This window comes from Pristiophorus japonicus, unplaced genomic scaffold, assembly GCF_044704955.1.
Source record: "Pristiophorus japonicus isolate sPriJap1 unplaced genomic scaffold, sPriJap1.hap1 HAP1_SCAFFOLD_3795, whole genome shotgun sequence".
NCBI classification, from domain to species: Eukaryota; Metazoa; Chordata; class Chondrichthyes; family Pristiophoridae; genus Pristiophorus; species Pristiophorus japonicus.
Genome location: NW_027253648.1, coordinates 1 through 13,706, shown reverse-complemented (window position 1 = coordinate 13,706; position 13,706 = coordinate 1). Strand labels below are relative to the sequence as shown.

The 13,706-nt window shown below is 61.2% G+C and overlaps 1 protein-coding gene across 1 annotated transcript; it reads right to left on the bottom strand.

Annotated features, from left to right (window-relative positions):
* Positions 1 to 3,457: 3,457 nt before the first annotated feature.
* On the bottom strand, positions 3,458 to 12,819 carry LOC139250468 (protein Aster-A-like). Its single transcript, XM_070872871.1, has 4 exons — positions 12,729 to 12,819; positions 8,495 to 8,602; positions 6,085 to 6,205; positions 3,458 to 3,889 (listed from the first exon to the last, which is right to left on the bottom strand). Exons 1-4 carry the CDS (start codon positions 12,770 to 12,772, stop codon positions 3,800 to 3,802), a joined length of 363 nt encoding a protein of 120 aa, XP_070728972.1. The 5' UTR covers positions 12,773 to 12,819; the 3' UTR covers positions 3,458 to 3,799.
* Between the last annotated feature and the right edge of the window lie 887 nt (positions 12,820 to 13,706).

The window sequence follows — 13,706 nt, the reverse complement described above, 5'->3', positions numbered from 1 at the left end:
AGTCACCCCCTCTCCCCCCCCAGTCACCCCCTCTCCCCCCCACACCCCCCAGTCACCCCCTCTCCCCCCACACCCCCAGTCACCCCCTCTCCCCCCCCTCCCTAACCCCCAGTCACCCCCTCTCCCCCCCTCCCTAACCCCCAGTCACCCCCTCCCCCCCCCCCCCCCTCCTCACACCCAGTCCCCCCTCTCCCCCCCCACACCCAGTCACCCCTGCTCCCCCCACACCCAGTCACCCCTCCCCCCTCCTCACACCCAGTCCCCCCTCCTCACACCCAGTCCCCCCTGCTCCCCCCCCACACCCAGTCACCCCTCCCCCCCTCCTCACACCCAGTCCCCCCCGCTCCCCCCCACACCCAGTCACCCCCTCTCCCCCCCACACCCAGTCACCCCCTCTCCCCCCCCACACCCAGTCACTCCCTCTTCCCCCCCACACCCCAGTCCCCCCGCTCCCCCCCTCACCCAGTCACCCCCTCTCCTCCCACACACACCGTCACCCCCTTTCCCCCCCACACCCTCAGTCACCCCCTCTCCCCCCACACACCGTCACCCCCTTTCCCCCCCACACCCCCAGTCACCCCCTCTCCCCCCACACCCCTAGTCACCCCCCCTCCCCCCCACACCCAGTCCCCCCCGCTCCACCCCACACCCCCAGTCACCCCCTCTCCCCCCCCACACCCCCAGTCACCCCCTCTCCCCCCCCACACCTAGTCACCCCCTCTCCCCCCCCACACCCAGTCACCCCCTCTCCCCCCACACCCAGTCACCCCCTCCCCCCCCACACCCAGTCACCCCTCCCCCCCCACACCCAGTCCCCCCCGCTCCACCCCACACCCCCAGTCACCCCCTCTCCCCCCACACCCCTAGTCACCCCCTCTCCCCCTCCCCCACACCCAGTCACCCCCTCTCCCCCCTCACACCCAGTCACCCCCTCTCCCCCCCCACACCCAGTCACCCCTCCCCCCCCACACCCCAGTCACCCCCTCTCCCCCCACACACCCAGTCACCCCCTCTCCCCCCACACACCCAGTCACCCCCTCCCCCCCACACCCAGTCACCCCTCTCCCCCCCCACACCCAGTCACCCCCTCTCCCCCACACCCCAGTCACCCCCTCCCCCCACACCCCAGTCACCCCCTCTCCCCCCACACCCCAGTCACCCCCTCTCCCTCCCCCCCACACCCAGTCACCCCCTCTCCCCCCACACACCCAGTCACCCCCTCTCCCCCCCCACACCCAGTCACCCCTCCCCCCCACACCCCCAGTCACCCCCTCTCCCCCACACACCCAGTCACCCCCTCTCCCCCCCACACCCAGTCACCCCCTCTCCCCCCACACACCCAGTCACCCCTCCCCCCACACCCCCAGTCACCCCCTCTCCCCCCACACCCAGTCACCCCCTCTCCCCCCACACACCCAGTCACCCCTCCCCCCACACCCCAGTCACCCCCTCTCCCCCCACACACCCAGTCACCCCCTCTCCCCCCCCACACCCAGTCACCCCTCCCCCCCACACCCCCAGTCACCCCCTCTCCCCCCACACACCCAGTCACCCCCTCTCCCCCCCACACCTAGTCACCCCCTCTCCCCCCACACACCCAGTCACCCCCTCTCCCCCCACACACCCAGTCACCCCCGCTCCCCCACACACCCCCAGTCACCCCCTCTCCCCCAGTCACCCCCCTCTTCCCCCCACACCCCTAGTCATCCCCTCTCCCCCCCCACACCCAGTCACCCCCTCTCCCCCCCCCACACCCAGTCACCCCCTCTCCCCCCCCTCCTCACACCCAGTCACCCCCTCTCCCACCCCACACCCAGTCACCCCCTCTCCCCCCCCCTCCTCACACCCAGTCACCCCCTCTCCTCCCCCACACCCAGTCACCCCCTCTCCTCCCCCACACCCAGTCACCACCCCTACCCCCCCAGATCCGCTCTCTCAGGGCACACCCGACACTCTGTCTGTCTGTCAGTTGACGGTGGGTGGCTGGATGTGTTGAGGGACCCGTGGCCCCGGTGTGGGCTGGATCTGGGGGATCAAAGACTGTGCAGCAACACCAGCACGGCGCAGAGCAAGGGTTTATATTGTGTATTGACAGACACACAGGTAGCAAGGTACATCGTGATACACATCAACCATACACGGCAAATACACTGAGACAGACAGACCCTTCAGCTCGTCCTGTCACAGTGTCAGTGTGAACCGCCCCCCCCACCCCTCGGACCGAGCCCTGTGACCAGGAACCGAATGCTGCTGTAATACTGATAGCGACCGATCACACCTCCCTGATAATTGCTGTCACTCTGTATAAATAAAACACATTTTCAGAGTCTGAACGTTGAACACTGGTGATCCACAACACTGCCCTTCCCCGCGGGCCGGGACACCGATACTGACACGGTCAGGAAATCCTCGGGGAATATTCTACCGGGGTGGGGGCGGTCGGAGGATCACAAATAATAAATACGCAAAACCTTTCGACCAAAACGGCCGGGGCGAAATATTCAGTAAATCAGCTGCAGAAACCCGTGTGGCTGGCCGCAGACCAGTTGTGACCAGGAGAAGCATTGTCTGGAGCGGGGAATCGGGGAGCGGGGAATCGGGGGCTCTCCGTCCGGCCAGAAAGCGGTTCTGTGAACATTCCCACAGGCTCACATTCTGCCCCCGGTTCCCAGCCCAATCTCCCCAAACATAACCTACTGACCTCACAGGTTCCACACCTCACATCAGCCCCACCCACCATCCCACCCAAAATATAACCCCCCTATACCCCTCTCCCCCCAAAATATAACCCCCCTATACCCCTCTCCCCCCAAAATATAACACCCCTGTGCCCTCCCATCCCAACCCCCCATCCAAAATATAACCCCCACTTACCCCATCTCATCCCCCCATACCCCTCCCCCCCTCACTCACCCCCCCACCCAAAATATAACCCCCACTTACCCCATCTAATCCCCCCCATCCCATCCCCCCTCACTCACCCCCCCCACCCAAAATATAACCCCCACTTACCCTTTCTCATCCACCCCCCCCACTCAGCCCCACCCAAAATATAATCCCCTACCCCTCTCCCCCCAAAATATAACCCCCACTTACCCCATCTCATCCCCCAATACGCCTCCCCCATTCCATCCCATTCCCCCCTCACTCATCCCCGCCCCCCCACCCAAAATATAACCCCCCTCACCAGTCTCTCCCCCCCGCCCCCCCTCGGATGACCCCTCCTCCGGGACGAGAATTGCGATACTCTCTCTCTCCTCTCTCTCCCCCCTCCGCCCTCTCTCCCATCCCCCCTCCCCCAGGGTGAGGATGCTGTGGTGTAGCGACGGATCAGTCCCCTTCCCCCAGTCTCTCTCTCCCCACTCCCCTCCCACCCCTCCACCCTCTCCCCCCGCCCTCAGAGAACCCCCTCTCTTCCGCTGCCCTCAGTCCCCCCCCTCTCTGCCCCCACGCCCTCTCTCTCCCCCACCCCCCCCAGGGTGAGGATGCTGTGGTGTAGCGATGGATCAGTCGACCTCCAGCAGCTAGCGATCGATGAGACGACAAGCTTCTCCACATTGACCCATTGTCAGGGTCTGGTGCGGCCAGGAGCTGACCAATCGTGACTCATTGTTCCCCTGGAATTAGCGTTCCCGGGAGATGGACTCTGGGACGAGCAGGAAAGTGTTGCGACGTGCTCAGGGAAAGTGCCTCCTGTAGTGATTCGGTTTTGTGATGTCGGTGGCCCCGGTTCTGCAGCGCAGGTGAACTGCGATTGGACACTGCGGTGCGCTGCGCGAGCTCCAGTGTTACTCCCAGGTCAGAAAGGGTCGTCAGCACTTTGTTCCGATTCTGCCGGCCGATGCACCAACACAACGCCTTTGTGCAGCCTCGCCAGTGAAAACCTCATCTGCAACACACAACAACGGCGATGAGAATCCGCAAACCACAGAGAGGCTGGTGTGGAGCTTGACATCCGGCACGGACCTGTAGGATCTGTGCTGTAAACACGGTGCATGTTCAAACATCCAATTAGGTACATTAAGCCGCATCGGCCAAGGGAGAGAAGACAGAGAGGTGTGGTGAACGGCCATTCCTCGGGCTGGAGGGAGGCTGACAGCGGGGTTCCCCAGGGCTCGGGACTGGGACCACCGCTGCTTATGATAATATTAATGACTTGGAGTTGGGTGCACGGGCCACAATATGGAAATGTGCAGATGACACAAAACTGGGAAGTATAGAAAACAGTGAGGAGGAGAGTGATAGACGTCAGGAAGACACAGACAGGCTGGGGGAATGGGCAGGCAGGGGGCACAGGCAGTTTAACACAGAAAAGTGCAAAGTGATACATTTTGGTGGGAAGAGCAAGAGACAATATAAACTAAAGGGTACAATCCTACAGGGGGTGCATGAACAGAGAGACCCGGTGGGGGGGGGGATATGGACACAAATCACTGACGGTGGCAGGGCAGGTTGAGAAAGTGGTTAAACAAGCTTACGGGATCCTGGGCTTCATAAACAGAGGCGTAGAGTACAAAAGTGTGGGAATTATGAGGGACCTGTAGAACACACTGGTCCGGCCCCAACTGGAGGATTGTGTCCAATTCTGGGCCCTGCACTTTAGGGAGGATGTGAGGCCTTAGAGAGGGTGGGGAGGGAGATTGACCAGAATGGTCCCGGGGGATGGGGGAACTTCAGTGATGGGGGGAGACTGGAGAAGCTGGGGTTGTTCTCCTTAAATGACAGATGCAGTATAATGTGGATAAATGTGAGGTTATCCTCTTTGGTGGCAAAAACAGGAAGGCAGAATATTATCTGAATGGCGGCAGATTAGGAAAAGGGGAGGTGCAACGAGACCTGGGTGTCATGGTACATCAGTCATTGAAAGTTGGCATGCAGGTACAGCAGGCGGTGAAGAAGGCAAATGGTATGTTGGCCTTCATAGCGAGGGGATTTGAGTATAGGAGCAGGGAGGTCTTACTGCAGTTGTACAGGGCCTTGGTGAGGCCTCACCTGGAATATTGTGTTCAGTTTTGGTCTCCTAATCTGAGGAAGAACATTCTTGCTATTGAGGGAGTGCAGCGAAGGTTCACCAGACTGATTCCCGGGATGGCAGGGCTGACATATGAAGAAAGACTGGATCGACTGGGATTATCGACTGGAATTTAGAAGAATGAGAGGGGATCTCATAGAAACATATAAAATTCTGATGAGACTGGACAGGTTAGATGCAGGAAGAATGTTCCCGATGTTGGGGAAGTCCAGAACCAGGGGTAGGCCATTTAGGACCGAGATGAGGAGAAACTTCTTCACTCAGAGATTTGTGAACCTGTGGAATTCTTTACCACAGAAAGTTGTTGAGGCCAGTTCATTAGATATATTCAAAAGGGAGTTAGATGTGGCCCTTACGGCTAAAGGGATCAAGGGTTATGGAGAGAAGGCAGGCAAGGGGTACTGAGGGAATGATCAGCCATGATCATACTGAATGGCGGTGCAGGCTCGAAGGGCCGAATGGCCTACTCCTGCACCTATTTTCTATGTTTCTATGTTTCTCTGTTTCTAGAGCAGAGAAGGTTAAAGGGAGATTTGAGAGGTTTGTTAAAAATCACGGGGGTTTTAGTCAGTGCAGAGAGAAACTGTTCCCATTGGCGGAGGGGCCGAGATCCAGAGGGGGTTGGCAAAAGAACCAAAGGCGACACGAGGAAAAGCGTTTTCTTATGCAGCAAGTAGCTAGGATCTGGAATACACTGCCGGGAAAGGGTTATGGATACAAACTCAATTAACAGCCTTCAAAACGGAATTAGATCAATATTTCAGAATAAAATGCCGGGATATGGGAACAGCGCGGGGAATGGGGTGTTGGGTGAGAGTATTTTGAACGTTCTTTGAACGAGCCGGTGCAGACCCTATGGTCCAAATGGTCTCTCCCTGTTGTGTGACTCAATGATTCAGTATCTGCCCAACGTGATGCCAAAGGCCACAAGCCCAGAGATATCTACGTCCGCCACAGCGGGGAAGCAGGGGGGTCACCACGCAGACTCGGGATATACAATCACGGACCACTGATCATCACAAGGTGGGTAATTGATTCCAACTCCTCCTCACCTCATCCAGGAGCCCAACGCAGGCCTTGAGGACATTCTTCCATTGTAGCAGCTCGGCATTGTGCAGGTTGGTCTGCAGCTTCAGGATACGAGCCCATTCGACGGCCGTCTGCGGGATCTTTCTGTCACAGCAAGAATAAAAACAAGTTCACAAGTCGGTCTCTGGAGACACGACCCACAGCAATGACCCGCGGCAACACACGCGCGGGAGACACTCACACTCACCACACGATGCTCAGTGCTGGGACCCCAGCTATTTACAATATACATCAATGATTTAGATGAAGGAATTGAGTGTTAAATTTCCAAGTTTGCAGATGACACTAAGCTGGGTGGCGGTGTGAGCTGTGAGGAGGATGCTAAGAGGCTGCAGGGTGACTTGGACAGGTTAGGTGAGTGGACAAATGCATGGCAGAGGCAGTATAATGTGGATAAATGTGAGGTTATCCACTTTGGTGGCAAAAACAGGAAGGCAGAATATTATCTGGATGGTAACAGATTAGGAAAAGGGGAGGTGCAACGAGACCTGGGTCTCATGGTACATCAGTCACTGAAAGTGGGCATACAGGTACAGCAGGCGATGAAGAAGGCAAATGGTATGTTGGCCTTCATAGCGAGGGGATTTGAGTATAGGAGCAGGGAGGTCTTACTGCAGTTGTACAGGGCCTTGGTGAGGCCACACCTGGAATATTGTGTTCAGTTGTGGTTTCCTAATCTGAGGAAGGACATTCTTGCTATTGAGGGAATGCAGCGAAGGTTCACCAGACTGATTCCCGGGATGGCAGGGCTGACATATGAAGAAAGACTGGATCGACTGGGATTATCGACTGGAATTCAGAAGAATGAGAGGGGATCTCATAGAAACATATAAAATTCTGATGAGACTGGACAGGTTAGATGCAGGAAGAATGTTCCCGATGTTGGGGAAGTCCAGAACCAGGGTCACAGTCTAAGGATAAGGGGTAAGCCATTTAGGACCGAGATGAGGAGAAACTTCTTCACCCAGAGAATTGTGAACCTGTGGAATTCTCTACCACAGAGAGTTGTTGGGACCAGTTCATTAGATATATTCAAAAGGGAGTTAGATGTGGCCCTTACGGCTAAAGGGATCAAGGGGTATGGAGAGAAAGCAGGAATGGGGTACTGAGGGAATGATCAGCCATGATCTTATTGAATGGTGGTGCAGGCTCGAAGGGCCGAATGGCCTACTCCTGCACCTATTTTTTATATTTCTATGATACTCAGACCCACCACACGAGGGCGATACTCACCCACTACACATCAATCATAGGCAGTCCCTCGGAATCGAGGAAGACTTGCTTCCACTCTTAACACGAGTCCTGAACAGTCCAATACAGGAACCACAGTCCCTGTCACAGGTGGGACAGATTGACGTTGAGGGAAGGGGAGGGTGGGACTGGTTTGCCGCACGCTCCTTCCGCTGCCTGCGCTTGGTTTCTGAACGCTCTCGGCGACGAGACTCGAGGTGCTCAGCGCCCTCCCGGATGCACTCCCTCCACTTAGGGCGGACTGGTCTTTGGGCCAGGGACTCCCAGGTGTCGGTGGGGATGTTGCACTTTATCAGGGAGGCTTTGAGGGTGTCCCTTGTAACGTTTCCTCTGCCCCACCTTTGGCCCGTTTGCCGTGAAGGAGTTCCGAGTAGAGCGCTTGCTTTGGGAGTCTCGTGTCTGGGGGCCATGTGAACAATGTGGCCCTGCCCAGCGGAGCTGGTCGAGTGTGGTCAGTGCTTCGATGCTGGGGATGTTGGGCCTGGTCGAGGACGCTAACGTTGGTGCGTCTGTCCTCCCGGGGGATTTGCAGGATCTTGCGGAGACATCGTTGGTGGTATTTCTCCAGCGACTTGAGGCATCTACTGTACATGGTCCATGTCTCTGAGCCATACAGGAGGGCGGGTATCACTACAGCCCTGTAGACCATGAGCTGGGGGTGAGGTACCTACTGTACATGGTCCATGTCTCTGGGCCATACAGGAGGGCGGGTATCACTACAGCCCTGTAGACCATGAGCTGGGGGTGAGGTACCTACTGTACATGGTCCATGTCTCTGGGCCATACAGGAGGGCGGGTATCACTACAGCCCTGTAGACCATGAGCTGGGGGTGAGGTACCTACTGTACATGGTCCATGTCTCTGGGCCATACAGGACAGCGGGTATCACTACAGCCCTGTAGACCATGAGCTGGGGGTGGATTTGAGGGCCTGGTCTTCGAACACTCTTTCCCTCAGGCGGTCGAAGGCAGCACTGGCGCACTGGAGGCGGTGTTGGACCTCGTCGTCGATGTCTGCTCTTATTGATAAGAGGCCCACCACACGGGGGCGACACTCAGCACCCACTGACCCCGAGCCTCACTGTCCTCACCCCTATGACAGAGCGGGACACAATATACTCACCCCTCCGACAGCACGTGAACACGCCAGGCTTCCAGTGTTTGAGCAGCTTGTTCCAAAGCCCAGAGTTTGTAAAACAGCATCACGTTCAGCACAATCAGCACCAGCAGGCTGGGGAGAGAGAGAGAGAGAGTGAGTGTGAGTGAGAGACAGACAGAGAGAGAGTGTGTCAGAGAGAGAGAGTGAGTGTGAGTGAGAGACAGACAGAGAGAGAGTGTGTCAGAGAGAGAGAGAGTGAGAGAGAAAGAGAGAGAGAGAGAGAGCGCGGGGGTGAGAGAGAGAGGGGGGGAGGGGCGAGAGGGGGTGAGTGACGAGAGAGGGGGGAGGGGGCGAGAGAGGGGGGGAGGGGCGAGAGAGGGGGGGAGGGGTGAGAGAGGGGGGGAGGGGTGAGAGGGGGGGGAGGGGGCGAGAGAGGGGGTGAGGGGCGAGAGAGGGGGGAAGGGGCGAGAGAGGGGGGAGGGGCGAGAGAGGGGGGAAGGGGCGAGAGAGGGGGGAGGGGCGAGAGAGGGGGGGAGGGCCGAGAGAGGGGGGAAGGGGCGAGAGGGGGTGAGTGACGAGAGAGGGGGGAGGGGCGAGAGAGGGGGGGAGGGGCGAGAGAGGGGGGGAGGGGCGAGAGAGGGGGGGAGGGGTGAGAGGGGGGGAGGGGGCGAGAGAGGGGGGGAGGGGCGAGAGAGGGGGGGAGGGGCGAGAGAGGGGGGAGGGGCGAGAGAGGGGGGAGGGGCGAGAGAGGGGGGGAGGGGCGGGAGAGGGCCGAGAGAGGGGGAGGGGCGAGAGAGGGGGGAGGGGCGAGAGAGGGGGGGTGGGGCGAGAGAGGGGGGGTGGGGCGAGAGAGGGGGGGAGGGGCGAGAGAGGGGCGAGAGAGGGGGGAGGGGCGAGAGAGGGGGGGAGGGGCGAGAGAGGGGGGAGTGGTGAAAGAGGGGGGAGGGGCGAGAAGGGGGGAGGGGCTAGAGAGGGGGAGGGGCGAGAGAGGGGGAGGGGCGAGAGAGGGGGGGAGGGTCGAGAGGGGGGGGAGGGGCGAGAGACGGGGGAGGGGCGAGAGAGCGGGGGAGGGGCGAGAGAGCGGGGGAGGGGCGAGAGAGTGTGGAGGGGCGAGAGAGTGTGGAGGGGCGAGAGAGCGGGGGAGGGGCGAGAGAGGGGGGGAGGGGCGAGAGAGGGGGAGGGGCGAGAGAGGGGGCAGGAACGAGAGAGGGGGAGGGGCGAGAGAGGGGGAGGGGCGAGAGAGGGGGGAGGGGCGAGAGAGGGGGGAGGGGCGAGAAAGGGGGGAGGGGCGAGAGAGGGGGCAGGAACGAGAGAGGGGGAGGGGCGAGAGAGGGGCAGGGCGAGAGAGGGGGGGACGAGTGAGGGGGAGGGGCGACAGAGAGGGGGATGGGCGAGAGAGGGGGGAGAGGCGAGAGAGGGGGGAGGGGCGAGAGAGGGGGGAGGGGCGAGAGAGGGGGGAGGGGCGAGAGAGGGGGGAGGGGCGAGAGACAGGGGGAGGGGCGAGAGACGAGGGGAGGGGTGAGAGAGGGGGAGGGGCGAGAGAGGGGGAGGGGCGAGAGAGGGGGAGGGGCGAGAGAGGGGGGAAGGGCGAGAGAGGGGGGAGGGGCGAGAGAGGGGGGAGGGGCGAGAGAGGGGGAGGGGCGAGAGAGCGGGGGAGGGGCGAGAGAGCAGGGGAGGGGCGAGAGAGCAGGGGAGGGGCGAGAGAGCGGGGAGGGGCGAGAGAGCGGGGGAGGGGCGAGAGAGCGGGGGAGGGGCGAGAGAGCGGGGGAGGGACGAGAGAGCGGGGGAGGGGCGAGAGAGCGGGGGAGGTGCGAGAGAGCGGGGAGGTGCGAGAGAGCGGGGAGGTGCGAGAGAGCGGGGGAGGGGCGAGAGAGCGGGGGAGGGGCGAGAGAGCGGGGAGGGGCGAGAGAGCGGGGGAGGGGCGAGAGAGCGGGGGAGGGGCGAGAGAGCGGGGGAGGGGCGAGAGAGGGGGGACGGGCGAGAGAGGGGGGAGGGACGAGAGAGGGGGGAGGGATGAGTGAGGGGGGAGGAGCAACAGAGTGGGGGAGGGGCGAGAGAGGGGAGAGGGGCGAGAGAGAGGGGAGGGGCGAGAGAGGGGGGAGGGGCGAGAGAGGGAGGGACGGGCGAGAGAGGGGGGAGGGGCGAGAGAGGGGGGAGGGACGAGAGAGGGGGGAGGGACGAGAGAGGGGGGAGGAGCAACAGAGTGGGGGAGGGGCGAGAGAGTGGGGGAGGGGCGAGAGAGGGGGAGGGGCGAGAGAGGGGGGAGGGGCGAGAGAGGGGGGAGGGGCGAGAGAGGGGGGAGGGGCGAGAGACGGGGGGAGGGTTGAGAGACGGGGGGAGGGGCGAGAGACGGGGGGAGGGGCGAGAGACGGGGGGAGGGGCGAGAGACGGGGGGAGGGGCGAGAGACGGGGGGAGGGGCGAGAGAGAGGGGGGCGAGAGAGGGGGGGAGGTGCGAGAGAGGGGGCGATGGGCGAGAGAGGGGGGAGGGGCGAGAGAGGGGGAGGGGCGAGAGAGGGGGGAGGGGCGAGAGAGGGGGAGGGGCGAGAGAGGGGGAGGGCGAGAGAGGGGGGAGGGGCAAGAGAGGGGGGAGGGGGAAGGGCGAGAGAGGGGGGGAGGGGAGGGGCGAGAGAGGGGGAGGGGTGAGAGAGGGGGGAGTGGCAAGAGAGGGGGAGGGGGAGGGGCGAGAGAGGGGGTAGGGGCGAGAGAGAGAGAGAGAGAGATGGGGGAGAGGGAGGGCGGGATCTATCGACTGCGGGAATACATGGAGGATGGACGGACAGAAGCGAGACTGGGGGAAGAGAATACTTTACCTCAGAGTGATCCTGGAGAGAGGCAGGAAGCAAAGAAAGAGAAATTACTGAGGGGGAAAACTCGACAGGTGGCAGATTATGAGGGAGGGGGGGAGGAAGAGTAGGAGGGAAAGAGAGAGAGGATGAGATAGAGAGAGAGTCGGAGGGAGAGGGAGAGAGTCGGAGGGAGAGAGAGAGAGGGGAGAGATAGAGAGAGAGAGAGAGTAGGAGGGAGAGAGAGAGAGAGTCGGAGGGAGAGGGAGAGAGTCGGAGGGAGAGGGAGAGAGTCGGAGGGAGGAGGAGAGGGTGCGGGCCGGAGGGAGGTGGGGAGGGAGCGAGACGGAGGGGGGGAGGGAGAGAGACGGAGGGGAGAGGGAGAGAGATGGAGGGGGAGGGAGAGAGACGGAGGGGGGGGGAGAGAGACGGAGGGAGAGAGACGGAGGGGGGAGGGGGAGGAGCGAGAGACAGAGTGCGGGAGAGACGGAGGGGAGGGAGCGAGAGACAGAGTGCGGGAGAGACGGAGGGGAGGGAGCGAGAGACAGAGTGCGGGAGAGACGGAGGGGAGGGAGCGAGAGACAGAGTGCGGGAGAGACGGAGGGGAGGGAGCGAGAGACAGAGTGCGGGAGAGACGGAGGGGAGGGAGCGAGAGACAGAGTGCGGGAGAGACGGAGGGGAGGGAAGCACAGGGTGTGTGTGAGATGGAGTGCAGGCGATGGTCGGGTGGCTTTACCCAACAACAGCCCGGAAAATATTGTTTGTTGAAACTTATGACGGCGCCAAATATTGAAAGCTGGCTCACGGTGACGGTCAAACGGTGACGGTCAAACGGTGACGGTCAAACGGTGACGGTCAAACGGTGACGGTCAAACGGTGACGATCAAACGGTGACGGAGGGTAATTAAACCCACACCGCAGGTCAAGGGAATAACCCAGAGCACTCGCCGATTAACCCGCACTACGGGAGCCTGGGGGAGGTTACAGAGCAAGATCCCAGAGTGTGGGGTCTGTAACCCAACCGAGCAGGTCAGGGGTCAGGGGTTAGTTTGGGGGAGCAGATCAGGGTGGGGGTGAGGTCGGAGGGGGGGGCTATCGGGGGAGCAACTCCAGGGTCTGGGATCAGGGGTCGGCAGGCCGGGGGTCCGTGGAGTGGGTGGCCGGGGGTCCGCGGAGTGGGTGGCCGGGGTCCAGGGGTCCGCGGAGTGGGTGGCCGGGGATCCGCGGAGTGGGTGGCCGGGGGTCCAGGGGTCCGCGGAGTGGGTGGCCGGGTCCAGAGGTCCGCGGAGTGGGTGGCCGGGGTCCAGGAGTCCGCGGAGTGGGTGGCCGGGGGTCCGCGGAGTGGGTGGCCGGGGTCCAGGGGTCCGCGGAGTGGGTGGCCGGGGTCCAGGAGTCCGCGGAGTGGGTGGCCGGGGGTCCGCGGAGTGGGTGGCCGGGGTCGGGGCAGGAGATTTATTCAGGGCACAGCTCTTACATGAAGCTGATGATGAGCAGCAGGGTGGACACACCCCGGTCCATGGAGATACTCCTCCCGCGGTCTCTGTACTGGGACTGGAGGGAACCTGTGACACACACAAAGTACAAGTCACTCACTGCCTCTGGGCCTGGCCAAGTCCCACCTCAAATACACTGGGAATAACAGCAGCCTCTCCCCAGGAGTACAAATACACCTTCTCCCTGCTCCCCCCACCATCTGCACGTACCCGAGCCCTGCTGAGAGAGAGCGAGAGAGAGAGAGTGTGAGAAAGTGTGTGAGAGAGAGGGTGAGAGTGAGTGTGTGAGAGAGAGTGAGAGTGAGTGTGTGAGAGAGAGTGTGAGAGAGAGTGTGAGAGAGAGTGTGTGGAGAGAGAGTGAGAGAGAGAGTGTGAGAGAGAGTGTGAGAGAGAGTGTGTGAGAGAGAGAGTGTGTGAGAGAGAGAGCGAGTGAGAGTGAGAGTGAGAGAGAGAGTGAGAGAGAGAGTGTGAGAGTGTGAGAGAGAGAGGTGTGAGAGTGTGAGAGTGTGAGAGAGTGTGTGAGAGTGTGAGAGAGAGTGTGAGAGAGAGTGTGAGAGAGAGTGAGAGAGTTGTGAGAGAGTGTGTGAGAGAGTGTGTGAGAGAGTGTGAGAAGTGTGAGAGAGAGTGTGTGAGAGAGAGAGTGAGAGAGTGAGAGAGTGTGAGAGAGAGAGTGTGAGAGAGAGTGAGAGAGAGAGTGTGAGAGAGAGAGAGTGTGAGAGGTGTGAGAGAGAGAGTGTGTGAGTGAGTGTGAGAGTGTGAGAGGAGAGGATGTGTGAAGTGTGTGAGAGAGAGTGTGAGAGAGAGTGTGAGAGAGAGAGTGTGAGAGAGAGAGTGTGAGAGAGAGAGTGTGAGAGAGAGAGGGTGAGAGAGAGTGTGAGAGAGAGTGTGAGAGAGAGAGTGTGAGAGAGAGTGTGAGAGATGTGAGAGAGAGAGGAAAGATAGAGAGTGGAGAGAGTGTG